This window comes from Perognathus longimembris, chromosome 18 (genome assembly GCF_023159225.1).
Source record: "Perognathus longimembris pacificus isolate PPM17 chromosome 18, ASM2315922v1, whole genome shotgun sequence".
NCBI classification, from domain to species: Eukaryota; Metazoa; Chordata; class Mammalia; order Rodentia; family Heteromyidae; genus Perognathus; species Perognathus longimembris.
In genome coordinates this window covers 14,875,518-14,892,450 of record NC_063178.1, presented here as the reverse complement: position 1 = coordinate 14,892,450, position 16,933 = coordinate 14,875,518, and the positions used below count along the sequence as shown (strand labels likewise).

At 40.2% G+C, this 16,933-nt stretch overlaps 1 protein-coding gene across 2 annotated transcripts in view; it reads left to right on the top strand.

Annotated features, from left to right (window-relative positions):
• Window positions 1–16,933, top strand: part of Nsun6 (NOP2/Sun RNA methyltransferase 6) — a 34,972-nt gene that overhangs the window by 6,550 nt on the left and 11,489 nt on the right. For both annotated transcript variants that reach the window (XM_048367482.1, XM_048367481.1), the window contains exons 4-7: window positions 855–964; window positions 2,186–2,339; window positions 4,539–4,620; window positions 14,432–14,551. In XM_048367482.1, coding sequence (XP_048223439.1) covers window positions 855–964; window positions 2,186–2,339; window positions 4,539–4,620; window positions 14,432–14,551 — 466 coding nt within the window. The remainder of the gene's footprint in view (window positions 1–854; window positions 965–2,185; window positions 2,340–4,538; window positions 4,621–14,431; window positions 14,552–16,933) is intronic.

Below are 16,933 nucleotides of genomic sequence, written 5' to 3'. Positions count from 1 at the left end.
ATTTATCTAGTAAAATATTCCTAGTTTATCTGGGCCCTGGTAGCTTATGTCTGTAATTCTAGCTGTTCAGGAGGCTGAGATCTATGGATCACAGCCAGCCTGGGCAGGAAAGTCTGTGTGTCTCTCATCTCCAATTAAATTGGAAAAATCCAGAAGTGGAACCGTGTCTCAAATGGTAGAGCACCAGCCTGAGCATAACAAGCTTAGGGACAGTGCCCAGGATCAGCACTAAAATAAAATTCCTCCTGGGTGCCTGTGACTCACTCCTGTAATTCTAACTACTCAGGAGGCTGAGACCTAAGGATTGTGGCTCAAAGCCAGCTTGGGCAAGAAGTCCATGAGGCCTTATCTCCAAGTCATCACCAAGAACCTGGAAGTGGAGCTATGGCTCAAGTGTTAGAACTTTAGCATTAAGCAAAAAAGTCCAGGGACAAGGGTCCAGGCCCTGAGTTCAACCCCACGACTGGCACCACACACACACGAAATTTACAATACAAGTATTTATGATTCCTTGTGTATTTTTCTGTGCTGGTCCTTGAAGAGAATAAAAATCCGACTTCTCCTGATGTTGTTAGGAAAATGGTAATGCTTTTAAAATGATCAAGCAGTTTCTATGTCACTCTCCTGTCTTCCACCAGATGGACCTCTTTCAATTTTAATTTTTCTGTGTCCCCTTCTTTCCTTTTTAAAAAAGTATTGTGTGTGTGTGTGTACTTTTGAGCTTTCTCATGTTTATTCAGAAAAATAATACTAAAGTAGTTACTTGCATAGCATTTATATCGAAAGCTTGAAAAGTTTATATGTATTGGAACAATAATTACTGTTAAATTTCTTTTTCCTTTTTACATTCCTAGAAAGAATATTCAAAAACAACAGTGTGAAGCGATTGTTGGAGCCCATTGTGGCAGTGCAGTATTAAGGGGAGCCCATATTTATGTTCCAGGAATTGTATCAGCTTCAAAATGTAAGTTTGAGGCTTAGGGTCCTCTATAAGTCATGTGTGAAAGTATTTCCTCTTCGATCAGATGTATTATTTACCCCAGCTTTGTATTTAGTGTAGCCAAAACATTAGATGACTTTCTGTTAATTTCTTTTTCTACCTAGTATCTGTGATATTTCTATTAGATGGTAGTGAAGTCCATTCTGAATTCTTTTTTTTTTCTCCAAATTTTTATTATCAAACTGATGTACAGAGAGGTTACAGTTTCATACGTTAGGCATTTCTTGTACTGTTTGTTACCTCGTCCCTCATTCCCCTCTCCCTCCTCCCCCTTTCCCTTTCCCCCCATGAGGTGTTCAGTTCACTTACACCAAACAGTTTTGCAAGTATTGCTTTTGTAGTTGTTTGTCTTTTTTTACCCTGTGTCTCTCAATTTTGGTATTCCCTTTCAATTTCCTAGTTCTAAAACCAGTATACACGGATTCCAGTATACTCAGATAAGATTACAGAGATAGTGTAGATACAACCACAGGAAGGTGATACAAGAACATCATCAATAATAGAAGCTACAGATACACATGGGACGTTGAAAGTAGTTACAACTGTGATATAACAATCATTCATTCTGAATTCTTGACTCTGCTATCTTAAAACCTCAGACTCTTGTCCTTTCAATTGGGAGGGTTGCATCTAGAAGCTACACTGAGATGAAGCTTGATAATTATTCATCTTGTTGATGACATATTGCACATGCTTTGTAAGTTAAGTCACTGCCTGGATGTGACTAAGTCATTCTATGTGAAATAAGGAAACTGATTTTGGTCTGATAGAAGTTGTTCAGTCCCTTGGCCTCAGCTTGTGTATCCCATCAATACCTTGACTCATGTAATAGGCAAAGCTGTAAGCTTGGTCTGACACATTTCTTTTTGTCTGACCTGAAAACTGATTGTTTTTGTGTTTGTTGTGTTGTTTTGTGTTTTTTTTAGAAACTTTTTGAGTCATGTAGATGTAAATTTTTTGAGTAATCCATTTGAAGGCAATTTTTAGCTTTTTGAGTATACAGCCACAACAACAAGGCTTATATTAAGTCTTGAGAACTGAGTTCTCCTAACAATGACCATATTGAGGTTTTAAACTGCTCCTATCCACCATTGATGTCCTTGGAGTTGTCCATTGTAGTTTTGAGGATTTTCACTATTCTGCAAAAGCATAGATTAGCGTAATCCGATTCTCTTCTTCCTCTAGTTATGAAAGTTGGCGATGTTGTTTCCGTATACTCTGATATTAAAGGGAAATGTAAGAAAGGAGCCAAAGAATTTGATGGAGAAAAAGTATTTCTTGGAAATGGGATTTCTGAACTAAGCCGCAAAGAAATCTTCAGTGGGCTACTGGAACTGAAGTATGTTACCAAGTGCTATGGAAAATAAGTGTTCTTTGGTGGTTCCAGAAAATTAAAAGCAATGTGAAAAATACCTTACATTGTATTGTGTGGATGCTAATATTGATATAAAATACCTAGGAAATTATTTGACTTATTTCTGTCATTTTCAGAAAAGTCCTTTAGATCAAAAATGATTAGATTAAAAACCTTAAGTAATGACCTAGGAATATAGCTCAGTCGCTTGAGAGTTTGCTGTCATGCATGAAGCCTATATTTTATCCCCAGTATTGCCAAAAAAAAAAAAACAAACAAAAAGCTCAAGTAATCAACCAGTCATGCTATAGTTACTCAATAATTTTAGTTATTTTCAATTTTAATTATTGATAAATTTTTGTATGACTGAAAAACTACTTATTTTTGTAAAGAATCAACTCCGCGCCCCCCCCCCCCCGCCCCCGCCCCAGTTGGGGCTTAAATTTGGTGCCTGGGTGCTGTCCTTGAGCTTTTGCACTCAAGGTTAGTGCTGTCACTTTAAGCACAGCTCTACTTCTGGTTTTCTGGTGATTAATTGGAAGATAAAAATCATGGACTCTCCTGCTCTGGCTGGCTTTGAACCAGGATCCTCAGAGCTCAGCCTCCTGAGTAGCTAGATTATAGGCGTGAACCCCCAGCATCTGGCACCTGGCATTGTTGAAAAATATTGAAACTTGAAAGAGCCAGGCACAGTGGTTTACTCCTATAACCCCACCTACTTGAGAGACAAAAGATTTTGAGGCTTGTGGGTCAAGGCCAAGGAGAGCAGGAAAAAAAGTTACTGAGACCTCATAACAAACAAGCTAGGAATGGTGGATCAAACTGTGATCCTAGTTATGCAGGAAGCATAGGTAAGAGGATGATTAAGTGAGATAGTATATGAAAAATAAACCAAAAAGAACTGTCAGTGTGGCTTTAGTGGTACTGTTTATTTAGCACACACAAGGCCATGAGTTCTAACTATAGTACTACTATTTTTTTTAATTTAAATACAAGTAAGTTTTCCAAGAGAACTAGCACTCATGAATGTTTATAGGCAAAAGTGTTTGTAATTGTTCAAGCCAAATTAAAATTGGCTCTAAATCATCTTGGCTCTAAATCATCTCTGGTTGTTAATCCCTCTCAGTACACTAAATCAATGGATGAATTAGGTTCTCATTTTATTCAGTTTTTGTCACTTGTTTCAGGAATGCTGTAGAGAACTCTATTACTCCAAAGTTGACAACTGGAATAGATAAGCAAGAATTTGAAGTGATCCATTCAGAACTGGGCCATAGGCTTGATTCCTGGGATAATTTTTCATGTTGCTGCAATTCTCTGTATAAATGCAATATATTTATGAAGAAGCAGCTTGTTGGCATTCTCTAGATCTAGAAAGCAGTGCTTCCCAAATGCCAAGTACAATTTTATTCTTAGAATATGTTATGAGCATGAAGATTATGTACTACCTGCTGTCTTTATTTTCAGTCTGTAGTAGGGAATTATTTTAACCACCTGGGTTAAAGGATGATCGGGGTATGCTCTGTAGTGTGTGCTGAATAATGTTTTCTGAGCACTTCTGATTGTTAGAGTAGAAGGCAGCAGTTTTTGTTGGTATTCTACTGTTGATATTCTCTGTGTTTTGGTGCTCTCTGCTCTGATGGACACTATATACCTCTTTGAGATGTAATGTTTGTCTTTTGAGTCACTGGCCACAGTACCATTTTGTGTCCTTATCTGTACTTTCTGTACTGACCAGCTCTGTTGCCACTCTTCACGTGGAAGAGAGAAATGGCCATCCTGAGATATTAGTGGTCCAGGCCTCTTACTGTGGAAACAACAGGAAGGAGAATGTGAGAGTACGTGTGTGTGTGTGTGTGTCCTTCACAAAATGGTTCTTTATTGGAAAAGCTAATACAGTAACCATAATTCAGTTGCAGAAAGATACAAATGAGTTCTTCAAAAATCAAGTGTGGTTTGCTTTTTTAATTCAGATCTCTAAAGATCCCTTTTGCATAAATGAGTTACTAATTTTACCCTTTTTAACGCTGATGGGCCACTTGTACTTTATCTTCAGGTAAAAATTGAAAAATATCTTACAGAACTACATTTCTAGAAAATGTAGTTAACTTGTTAAACAAGTAGCATATTCCTAAAAGTGGATACTTTGTGATTTATACAAACAATAGATTTCTCATTTTTCAGGGGTATCGGCATAAGAATGACAGAACCCATATATCTCAGCCCTTCATTTGACAATGTACTGCCCAGTTACTTATTTTTACAGGTATGTATTTATGAGAGTAAAATATGCAGTAACATCTGTAACGGTAACATCAGTAAATTATTTGAAATTTAAGTATTTAAAAAAAATTTCTAACATATTTCATTTGTGGTCTGACCTACCTTTGCTTATACAGCAAGAGAAAATTTTGTAAGCACTTCTTTGTTTTCCTTTTTCTATGTTGATCTTTATAAACTTTTTGAGACAGTCTTAAGATGTGTCCATTCTGGCCTCTTAATTCTTGATCCTTATGTCTAGCTACTGAGTGCTGCAATTACAAATGCATGTAACTACTGTAGCATTTTATGTTCTACTTTAAACTATTTACTCTTTTATGTCTATCCAAAAGTGATCTAGTACATGTTAAAATTACTGCTTTCCATTTCAGAATGTCAATCCCTAAATAGATGTAACATTGAGTAAGATTCAGATGGTTTTTACTACCATCATTTTTTTTCAGGTGGTAATTGTGTTTCAGTAAATATTTACTTTGCCTTTGTTAGCTTTTTATGTAACTTCATGTATGTTAGCACATTTGATTTCGAAAAATAATTTGCTGCTTTGGTAATACCATTATTCCCAGTTTAAGATGAAGTTACTGAAGACTAGATCTGCTCAAGTCCAAATTCATACTAATGGTCCATAGAGTCTGAACACAAACCAAAGTTTGAATGGATGTGCTGCTTCTCATTCTGGAAATAAACCAAAAGATATTTTCAAATCCAAACATTTCTGGGGTGAACAAACAGAAAATGTTTATTACTATCTAATTGCACATTAGTGATGATGTAAGATACAAGAATATACAAATGAATGTATAATAGAGCTGTGCAAGCCACCACCTCCACCCACTTCTAGCCTTAAAACCAGCTTAGTGGTAATGATGACTTTATAAGATAAATTGTGAAATGTTTTGTGATTCATAAGGTCCACATTACCATGGAGTCATATTATTTATCACTTGTCAACAAAAAATGTTCTTCCATTCTTCCTCTCTTTGCCTTTCTTGCCTTCTTTCCCTCCTTACTTTTCTTTGTCTCCCTTCCTTTCTTTTCTTCCCCGCCCCCCTTTGTTTGCTGACCCTGGCACTTGAACTCAGGGCCTAGGTGCTGTCCCTGAGCTTTTATGCTGAAGACTAGCTCTCTACCACTTGAGACATAGCTCCACTTCAAGCTTCTTGGTAGTTAATTGCTACCAGTCTCATGGACTTTCCTATTGGAGCTTTGTCGGGGTCTTTAGCCGCCCGAATGCTCCCCCGACCCGTGGGAAAGACAGGGAAGGCATGCCCCGGCCGGAGGAGCCAAGAAAGGAGAAAGATCGGCAGGCCGCCCGCACCCAGCCCTCCCTCATTGGAGGACAATCAGATGGCCTGGTCGTCAAGTCAGCTCAAGATCTTGTTTATTGGGGAAGTACGTGCCACTAATATAAGGCACAGGAGCCAATCAGGTCTAAGATCGGCAGGAAGGGGAGGCATGAGCTGTCCATCAAGGGCGGAAGAGTCGGGGCGTCACAGTCCATAGCACTGCCTCCAGGTTATAACCAAAGACACTTGTAGCAGCTGCACATTGTTGTTTGGCACCGCCATCTTAACCACACAGGGCCAGCTAGTTGACTTTCAGGTGTGCCCCACATCTCCCCCTTTTTGTTTTACTGGGGGGGAGGGGGGAGAGATTGACACTCAAGAGGGAGTCCTGTTACTGCGAGGGGCAGCTGTCCTCGATGGAGCTCCTCAGCGCCCAGCAGCAGGTCGGTCCTCTGCGTTCAGGGCCACCATTTCCACGCCACACGCTTCCGCTGGGGTCCCACAGCCAGTTGATGAACAGCTGTGCGTTGTCCCGCATCAGCACCCGCAGCGCCATTTTGCGCCACGCTTTCCTTCGCGGGTGCGCTGGTCCCCAGTGGCACCGCCACTCGCCGCTCGCCTGCTGCCAGTGTGTGGGAGGCCGTGTCCCACACCAGGCCGCTCTTGTTCCAGGGGCGGATGCCCTCGAGGCGTGTGAACTCCCTTGTGCTTGCTCCCGGGCCCGGCCGGCCCCCTTTCCTCTTGCCCTTCTGGCTGCTGCTTTTCTTGGCAGCCTCCTCCTGGTCCTCCTCCTGCATCTGCTTGTTGGCGGCTCTGGTGCTGCTCAGGACACGCAGCAGCTCCAGCTGGCTCTGCTTCTCGGCAGTGTCCAGGCTCCGGGGTCTTGGCTGGCAGCGTTGGGTGTGACGACAGAGGTGGTGGCTGAGCGCCGGCTACTTCCACTGAGTCCCCACTGCACTACTCTCCTTTCCTCAGGCCGGGTCGGTTCTCTTCTCCATCTCCTTCCTCTGGCTGGCTCCGGTGGGCTCTGCACCACTCCTCCAGGCAGCCGGGTTCAGCTTTCCACTCTGCTCCTCCAGTCCGTCTGGTTCCACTCTTTTCCGCTTCATACCTCTGCTCTCTCCTCCTCCTGCTCTTCTCTTCTTCCTTAAATGGTCTTCTCGGGGATACCCTTGCCTCGGGTTGTCTACAGCTTAGTGTGAGATTGCCCCATTTTTTTCGGGGATACCCTTGCCTCGGAATCCGATTGGCTTGGCTCGACAAATTTCACTTTGGTGAACATCTTCCTCGTTGTCCCTGTTTGGGCGCCATTTGTCGGGGTTTTTAGCCACCCCCCGACCCACCCAAGAGATGGGGAAGGCATGCCCTGACCCGGACGAGCCAAGAAAGGAAAGGGCTGGCAGGCCGCCTGCACCCAGCCCCCTTCTCACTGGAGGACATTCAGACTGCCTGGGAGTCAGGTCAGCGCAAGATCTCGTTTATTGGGGAAGTACGTGCCACTAATATAAGGCACAGGAGCCAATCAGGTCTAAGATCGGCAGGAAGGGGAGGCATGAGCTGTCCATCAAGAGTGGAAGAGTCGGGGTGTCACAGCCCACAAAACCGCCTCCGGGTTATAACCAAAGACACTTGTAGCAGCTGTGCATTGTTGTTAGGCGCTGCCATCTTAGCCACACGTGGCCCCAAGACTGAGAAACAGGAGGGGCCAGCTAGTTGACTTCCAGGTGTGCCCCACATAGCTTGCTTCAAACTGTGATCCTCAGATCTCAGCTTCCTGAATAATCAGGATTACAGGTGCCCAGCAAGACTTCAAAAAGCTTTTGTAGAGTTTAACTCCTTGTCATTTCTCTAATGGAAGCTGTTTTATGTAGTATATCCTGATGACCATTGATATGCCAATAAGACATTAAAAATGACAATGTAGTAGTAGCTAATACCCAATTAATGATTTATTCCATATGTTGTATTGAGTATTTTATACACAGTATTTCATATATTTATTCCCAGTTGCAAAGATAAAGGAACGGAAGCTTAGTGAAATAAAAAATGTATAGCGTATAATAGATACGCAATAATTTTCCAGTTATTGAATGATTTGCTTACTGTGTCAATAGAAATCAGCAAAACCAAAATTTGAACTCAGGTCTTTGACTTCAAGTCTGTGTTCTTGACCCTGTACCAATGCTTGAAATGGGGTCCCAGGAATAGTTGCACTTGCATTACCTACAGAGCCTGTTTAAAATTCTGTCCCAGACCTATTTGCAACGGAAAGAGTAGGGGCTCAGGGCAATCATAGTTTTTAGGCATCCCAAATGTGTCTCTTACAATTTCCCAGAACTCTGTTGGCAGAAGAACTTAGTTGACCTTTTTGTATTAAATTTCCCTTTTCAAACCAGTTTTGAGCCTCCAGATTCTCAACTGGACCATATCTAAGCCAGAAAAATCCAAATAGTTGGAATATAGTTCACAATAAAACATTAGTTTCACTAGGAATATTTCTATCTTAATGCTCAAACCAATAAGTTTTCTTTAAAAAGAATGTGGAGATTGGCGCCAGTAGCTTACATCTGTAATCCTTGCTACTTAAGAGACAGATCTGTGGATTATGGTTCAAACCCAGTCTGGCAGGAAAGTTCGTGAGACTTTTATTTCCACTTAAACTCCAAATAACTAGAAGTGGAGCTGTGGATCAAGGGGTAAAACGCAAGCCTTATGTAAAAGCTCAGGAGTGGGCTAAAGCTCCAAGACTGGTACGTTAAAAATAAAAGTAATGTTTAAAAATTCACTATTGTCCTTTAATTCTTGCAGAAGTAATGACTGACAGATGTTTTCACATTTACAAATAATGCTAATAGAGTATGTGGAATTTTTAGATTAAGCAATTTTGCCTTTTCAGATAAACAGAAACACTCAAATGATGATGAAGTACAACTGTTGAAGAAAAGACAGCAAAAGTGCGTGGAACGAGAGGCAGTGTTCAAATCTGTGCACTTTCCAAGAGCCACAAATCACCTAGGTGGATGATATAGGTGGATGCCAGTCATAGCAAGTTCCAGCCTGGGAAGACCTGTCTCAAACTGTTCCAAATCATTGAAATAGATACACCTTAATGATGAAAGTTCCTTTGGCCTTTAGGTGTGTGTCCACATGTATGCTTTTCTAGAAGCTAAGGAGCATAGTCATGACACCATTTTCCTTATGGTCCCAGGTTTAATTTGATTTAACATAAGAGATACATAGCCAGATGGCTCACACCTATAAGCTTGGCAGCTAAGGAGGCTGAGGTCTAAGGATTGAGATTCAAAGCCAGCCTGGGCAGGAAAGTCCATGGAACCCTTATCTGTATTTTTATTTTTTTTATTTTTTGCCAGTCCTGGGCCTTGGACTCAGGGCCTGAGCACTGTCCCTGGCTTCTTTTTGCTCAAGGCTAGCACTCTGCCACTTGAGTCACAGCGTCACTTCTGACCATTTTCTGTATATGTGGTGCTGGGGAATTGAACCCAGGGCTTCAAGTATACGAGGCAAGCGCTTTTGCCACTAGGCCATATCCCCAGCCCCCCTTATCTCTAATTAACCACCAAAAAACTGGAAGTGGATCTGTGGCTCAAAGAGGTAGAGTGCTAGCTTTGAGCAAAATAGCTCAGGGACAGCACCCAAGTCCTGAGTTCAAGCCTCATGACTACGAGAGAGAAAGAGAAACCTAAGGCCTTTCAGGTGCCTATACAGAGAGTCCTTTCTCACAAATTTTGTAGTTTCTTCACACCAGTAATTGGCACTCTAGAGAAAGACACTATGCATCAAATCACTCCGAGAACATTAAAGAAGTATACGTCTCTTGGGAATATTATTAGAGATTTCTTAAATAATGTCTTTGAGAATGATTTTAGAATTAGAGTTGTTTTAGAATTACAGATTCTGAATGATAATACAAGAGTTCCCATATGTCCTTTATGCCCCTACAGTGAAATCTTAAATTGTGATGAAACGTGTCAATATTTAGAAACCAAATCTGGCGACTTGGAGGCTGAGGTGGGAGGATCACTTGAGCCTTTTTTTGTTTTTGTTTTTTGTTTTGTGGCCAGTCCTGGGCCTTGAACTCAGGGCCCAAGCACTGTCCCTGGCTTCCTTTTGCTCAAGGCTAGCACTCTGCCACTTGAGCCACAGCGCCACTTCTGGCCGTTTTCTATATATGTGGTGCTGGGGAATCGAACCCAGGGCTTCATGTATACGAAGCAAGCGCTCTTGCCACTAGGCCATATTTCCAGCCCCCACTTGAGCCTTTTAAGTTGAAGACCAGCCTAGGTAGCATACTGACATTTCACCTTTAAAAAGAAAATAATGTCAGCCTGGTACATTTATTCATAATGTTAGTATTTTACATCTGCAGTATATAGACATTCAGTTGTTTGTCACATTAGACTTTCCAAATTTTATTCAGACTTCAGAAGTTTTTCCTTCATGTCCTTTCTCTTCCGGGATCTAATCCAAAATCTCATACTGAGTTTAATTCTTACGTCCCTTACTTCACCCTGGCTGTGACAGAGGTTGTTTCTTTCCTTGTTTATAAAGACCACCACATTTTTGACACTTAAGGCATTTTGTAGAGTATCCCTTACCTGGGGCTTGTCTGATATTCTCATAGTTAGCTTGAAGTTTCTGATTTTGGTAGTGGATACATGGATGAAATGCCTTTATATTTACTTGCAGATTGTGATGCAGCAAGTGTGGATTGGGTACAAGAAATCGATTTTTCATTTGCATATTTTGAGCTTCACAAGAGTTTTCTAACTTATAATCAGGTTTGGAAACTACCATACAGGAAATGTCAGCCTTTAGGGTTTCTTTTCCCTGAGGACACAAGGAATATGTTTTTCGTATTATACATTTGACACAGTGCTAAGTAATTTTCAAGCATTATGGAATTTAATTTTGTTTATTTAGCTCAGTTCTTTATAGTGAGTTCTCACTGTCTATAATTAACTTCCATTTCTTCCCATCTTGCCCGAGTAAGACTTTTGTTATTTTATCTCCAATTGTATAATATAAAGTCTTACTTTGGAAAGTAACATTTTCTGTGACGTGCTTCCACTATTGCTGTTAGCCAAATGTCTTTTTTTTTTTTTTTATTGCCACCTTGATATATAAGAAACTTGGCTGGGAATGTGGCCTACTGGTAGAGTGCTCACCTTGCATGCATGAAGCCCTGGGCTCGATTCCTCAGTACCACATATACAGAAAATGGCCAGAAGTGGTGCTGTGGCTCAAGTGGCAGAGTGCTAGCCTTGAGCAAAAAGAAGCCAGGGACAGTGCTCAGGCCCTGAGTCCAAGGCCCAGGACTGGCCAAAAAAAAAAAAAAAAAAAAAAAGAAAAAGAAACTTGCCAGAATCTTTATATTGTATTACATTTACTATTCTCTCATCATGACTTACTGATACTATCTCGCATGCTTTCAGTGTGGTACAGACGTGTAAATCTGAGGGAATTACATCGCTACTCATACCATATCATGTGTCCTCCATTGATATTGCTCATTTGCTCAATCCGGGGTCCATTTAAGACACCCAGTTCTTTACATTGGTTGTTTTCAAGACAGTTTCCGTCTAGAGTTTGATCCTCCTATATTTGTGCTCTGCTCTGTTGCTGGGATGACTAGGATGTGCCACCATACCAGTCATGGCTTGAGATAGTCTCATAAGCTGGTCTTGCACTGCCCTATTAGCTACGATTATAGGCTTGAGCCACTGTATCTGGCTCATTTTGATCACCTTACAGAGATGTGCTATTTTTCCACAACATAGATAATTACACTTTTTCCTCTTTGTAGTAATCTGTAGGAGACACTTTAACAATTATCCAAATTATCCAAATATTCTTCTCATTAAAATTTTCTCTGAGCTTTAGCAACTATTGGTGATCTTTGCCTGAGATAGTCGATACTGTTTATTGTGGTGTGTTTTTTTTTTTAAATTGCTACCTTTCTAGCCTGGGCAGCAAAGTCTGAAAGACTCTTATCTCTAATTAAGCACCAACAAAGAAAACTAAAATTGAGTTTTGACTCAAGTAGTAGAACACTGTCCTTGAGCAAAAAAGCTCAGGGTCAATGCCTAGACCCTGAGTTCAAGCCCCAGGACTGGCATCCTATTCACTCTCCATATTTTCCAGCTGCCACTCAACATTTTAATATAAGATCTTTTCTTCTCTGCTTATTTATTAACAGACTCGGTTCAGAATCAAATTTGTTCTTAGTCTGAATTCATTCCTGTATTATTTTAATGCTGATATTGTCCTAAATTTGAGTCCATTTTCAACTTCAGTGTGTCTGTTTACATAGGGTTGTGGTTCTCAATATTGAAGGGCCTCATTCAAGCTGGGCAAGCATCTACCACAGCCCAGCCCCTCCATGTTCATTTCAATCGGGATTGTACAAAACAATAGTCATAAGTTTTATCTATGATTGCATTAACAATCTTGGGGAGTTTGTTAAAATGAAAGTTCACTAATACAGTTGAGTAGATGCTAAGATTTTATATCTCTTAAGAAGTTTCCAAAAGATTTGAATTCCTCTGGTGGATCATACTTGAGCTAGGAATTTTTTTATTATGGTCCTATGTATTTTATATGATAGAAGCACTATTTTATGTAAAATGTGTATTGTGTGAATTTCCTTGGGGCCTTATTGGATTAAATATGTAGGTAGGATGCCTTATTAATTAGAGATTTTTCCTCTGTTTCTATTCTCTATAGTCTGTTCACTTAGTGCCAACAACAGTACCCAGGCCCAGAGTTCAAGCCCCATGACCCCCCCCCCCCCCAAAAAAAAAATAGCCATGCCAGTAAGTTTGATGGTTTTACTTAGTGGGTTATTAGTGATGGACTGAACCAAGGGTGTCTGATGGGCTGTGAGGGTCTTTGATACCAACCTAGCCTGGAAGGTAGACCTTATTTCCCCAACAGTTTGATGGATTTATTTCCTCTTACAAATAAGCAATTGGGTTGCTAATACAACTGGTTTTGAGAATTAGATCTTCCCTCTCTCAAAGTCACATAAATTCACCTAGCTGAAAGATGAGTCTAGAGACCTGTTTTGTTGTTTGTTGTTTTTTTCTTTTTCATGTAACTGTTGTCTTGGACTAGCCACTTCTATGCTCCTCTGTTTTCCTTTTCTATTTCCCTATCTCATTAGGGAGACTTGATAATAAATGAGGCAATATAACCACAGAAATATTCAATTCCTTGGAATTGAAAATCCAGTTGCCATCAATGTTACTCTGGTTTGCTACTTAGCTACAGTTTTTGACATTTGGGACAATAGAGAAATTTGTGATGCCTTTCACTTTGAACTTAAAATTCTGTCTTCCTTGGCCTTCAAAGTATCTGTAAAACTTTGTGGATAAAAATGCTGAATCATAAGCTGGAATCTTCATGTAAGATAATATTCTTTATGATTGGAAGAGAGCTCCTCCCAGTCTGAGCTATCTTTTTATTTAGTTACCATGTCCTTTGCTGTGCAGAAAACTTTTAGTTTGATATAATCCTATCTGACAAGGGCCTAATATCCAAAATATATTATTAGGAACTCGCAAAGCTAACCAATCCCCCCACCCCCCAAAAAACAGTCAGATGGACAAAAGAGTTAGAGACTTCTCAGTAGTAAGAATGACTAAAAAGCACATGAGGAAATGCTCAATATCCTTGGCCATAAAGGAAACACAAATCTAAACAACACTGAGATTCCATCTCACCCCAGTAAGATTGGCCAGCACTGAGACTTTGAACAATAACGAATGCTGGTGAGTTTGTGGGGAGAAAGGAACCCTGGTACACTGTTGGTGGGAATGTCAACTAGTAACAATCATGCTGGAAGGTTGTAAACTAGTCCTAGTTCCTAAATACTGAACCTAGAACTCCTCTATCCTCCAGCCACCACTTCTGGGCATCTGAATACAGTAAAGATGCTGGCACATTCATGTTCATTGCTGCACACCATTCACAATGGCCAAGTATGAAAACAGCCCAGATGCCTTATAATGTATGAGTGGATCAACAAATGGTGCCACACATACACAATGTCATCTTGCTCATCCAGTAGAAAGAATAAGGTGTTATTTACCAGGAAATGGATCTAGAACAAGTGAAATGAGCCAGACTCAGAGAGAGAAATGACCCATGTTTTTTCTCTCATGTGGATGCTTGATTTAAAATACAACTGTTCATGATAACATACACAAGGCTCTGCATTTATACACAAACTGACTAAAGGAGGGTACACTTAAGGGAGGAACCCAAAGGTACTATCCTCAGAGAAATGTGTATGTATACATAAAAGACTGACTTTGAGTCCACAAGGCTTTGAACTTGACACCCTCTGTCTCGGCCTTCTGAATGTGGAGATGACAGCTGTGTTTTGCCATGTCTAATTTCAAAGGCTACTTCACATTTTGTTCTAAAAATTTAAAAAAAAAACAAAATGATTTAAACTCATGGGTAATTGTTGAGGTGATTCTCTTTCAGAATTTGCCATCTGCTGTAGTAACTCATGTCCTGAATCCTCAGCCTGGAGAGAAGATCCTAGATATGTGTGCAGCACCTGGAGGCAAAACAACTCATATTGCATCACTAATGCATGATCAGGTGAGACTCATAAACATGTAGCACATTTCATTGGTTAGGATGGAACATAAACATTCATTATTCAATTTACTTCAGTTTTATCTATAATGAGGATGATTCATGTCAATTAATAGGGTAGGTTCAGTAGAGTTACTTGTGAAGACTGCCTGAAGATCTTTGTGAATTCCCAGTTTTCTAATATATAATTGTTTACTCACACTTTAAAACACCTAAGAGCTTTTCATGTTATTATTCAGATTTTACTTAATACTTTAAAACTAAAAAGTAAATTGACATTACATTAGCAGTGTTGAAACAGATAGAGTACAATGTAACATGTAAGTATGTATATATGTGTGTAGAATATGTATGAATGTCCTGAGGATTATATAAATCTTACGGTTATGCTTTATTGTCACAAAATATGAGCAAGCCTGACCTTAGATAACTTTCGCATTTGCACTTAGATATATATGCAAAGGTGTCTTCTGTTTTTAGAAATTTTTAAGCTTCAAAAAAAATAAATAAGGGGCTGGGGATATAGCCTAGTGGCAAGAGTGCCTGCCTCGGATACACGAGGCCCTAGGTTCGATTCCCCAGCACCACATATACAGAAAACGGCCAGAAGCGGCGCTGTGGCTCAAGTGGCAGAGTGCTAGCCTTGAGCGGGAAGAAGCCAGGGACAGTGCTCAGGCCCTGAGTCCAAGGCCCAGGACTGGCCAAAAATAAATAAATAAATAAATAAATAAGCCAGGCGCCATTGTCTCACACTGTAAGCCTAGCTACTCAGGAGGCTGAGATCTGAGGATTGAAGCCAGCCAAGGGCAGGAAAGTCCATAAGACTCTTATCTCTAACAAACTACTCACAGAAAGCCAGAAGTGATCCAAGTTTTGTGATAGTACTAGGGCTTGAATTAGGAGCCAATGTATCTTGCTGGGCTATTTCACATTTACTTATAGCTGACACTGTACCACTTGAGGTACACCCTACCACTTGAACTTTTGTGCCCCAGCTTGCTTCAAACTATAATCCTTGGTTCTCAGGCTCCTGAGCAACTAGAATTTTAGTAATGAGTAATCAGCTCCCAACTAAGATATTTTCTTTTATTATAGGTAGGCTTTATCTGTATTCCAAAGTCATTGTGGCTTTATAATTACTCTTCAACTAAAGAATAACAATGTTTATATCCTAGTGAAAGTAGATAAATTAAGAGGAGAAATGAAGATAATATCCAGAACACATCTTTGTGTAGGTGAGATAGGCTAGGAATTGCTGGGTAAATGGTTTTCAGTAGTGGGTGAAGATTTATATGAGTAGATACATTTTTAATCAATATAGTGATAATTGTAAGACTTCAAAGGATTTACACGCAATCAGTTTTTTAAGTGGAAAAACTGTGAAGATGAAAATTACATTTTTATTAATAGTATGTTAATTATCCAAAGACTTTTGGTAAAAACGTCATATTAAACATCATCTAACCTTAACCCTGTAGTAATTTATGAAATATTCAGTGTTCTAAGCAGAAAGGATAAAAGAATATATACATGTAAAAATTGGTGGTGGTGTATTTTGTTGTTGTTTGCATTACTTAGGTTTGAACTCAGGCTTTGATGTTTGGCTGGTGTTCTGTCTCTGAGCTCCAGCTTCAGCCATATCTCCGCTGGTTAATTGAAAAATGAGTGTTGAGAAATTTTCTGCCTGGGCTGCTATTCTCAAACCTTAATTCTCTAGATCTCAGCCTCCTGAGCAACTAGGATTAAAATGGTGAGAACCACTGGTGCCTAACTTAAATTTCTTTATTTTAAGGTGGTGGGGTTGAATGCAAGACCTTGTACCTGCTAAGCAAGGACCCTGTACTGTCACACCTCTAGCCACTAGATACTTTATTTCCTATAGTAAAAAATGTCTTTTTGAAGAGAGTCTGAATATTATCATTATAGCCCTTTATACTTGTTTTGTAATGCTATATAAAAAAAATGTAAGACTCTGGCCAGGTGCCAGTGGTTCATGCATGTAATCTTGCTGCTCAGGAGGCTGAGATTTGAGGATTGTGGTTCAATGCCAGCCTGGGCAGGAAAGTCCGTGAGACACTTACGTCCAATTAACCACCAGAAAACCGGAAGTGGCACCGTGGCTGTAGTGGTAGAGCTCTAGCCTGACCTGAAGAGCTCAGGGACAGTGCGCAGGCCCAGAATTAAAGCTCCATCATCATCATCAACAACAACAACAGCAACAAAAGACACAGGTGACAAATAGCTTTATTAGGCTCAGGGGCTTGCGACACTCATTTAATTTCTATTAGGCTGGCTCATATGCCTGGTTAGCTGCACTTTAGCAGGATGGCTATGCATGGTCGTATTGGTTTTGAGTGGTTTTCAGTTATTCAAAGTGACCTTAGC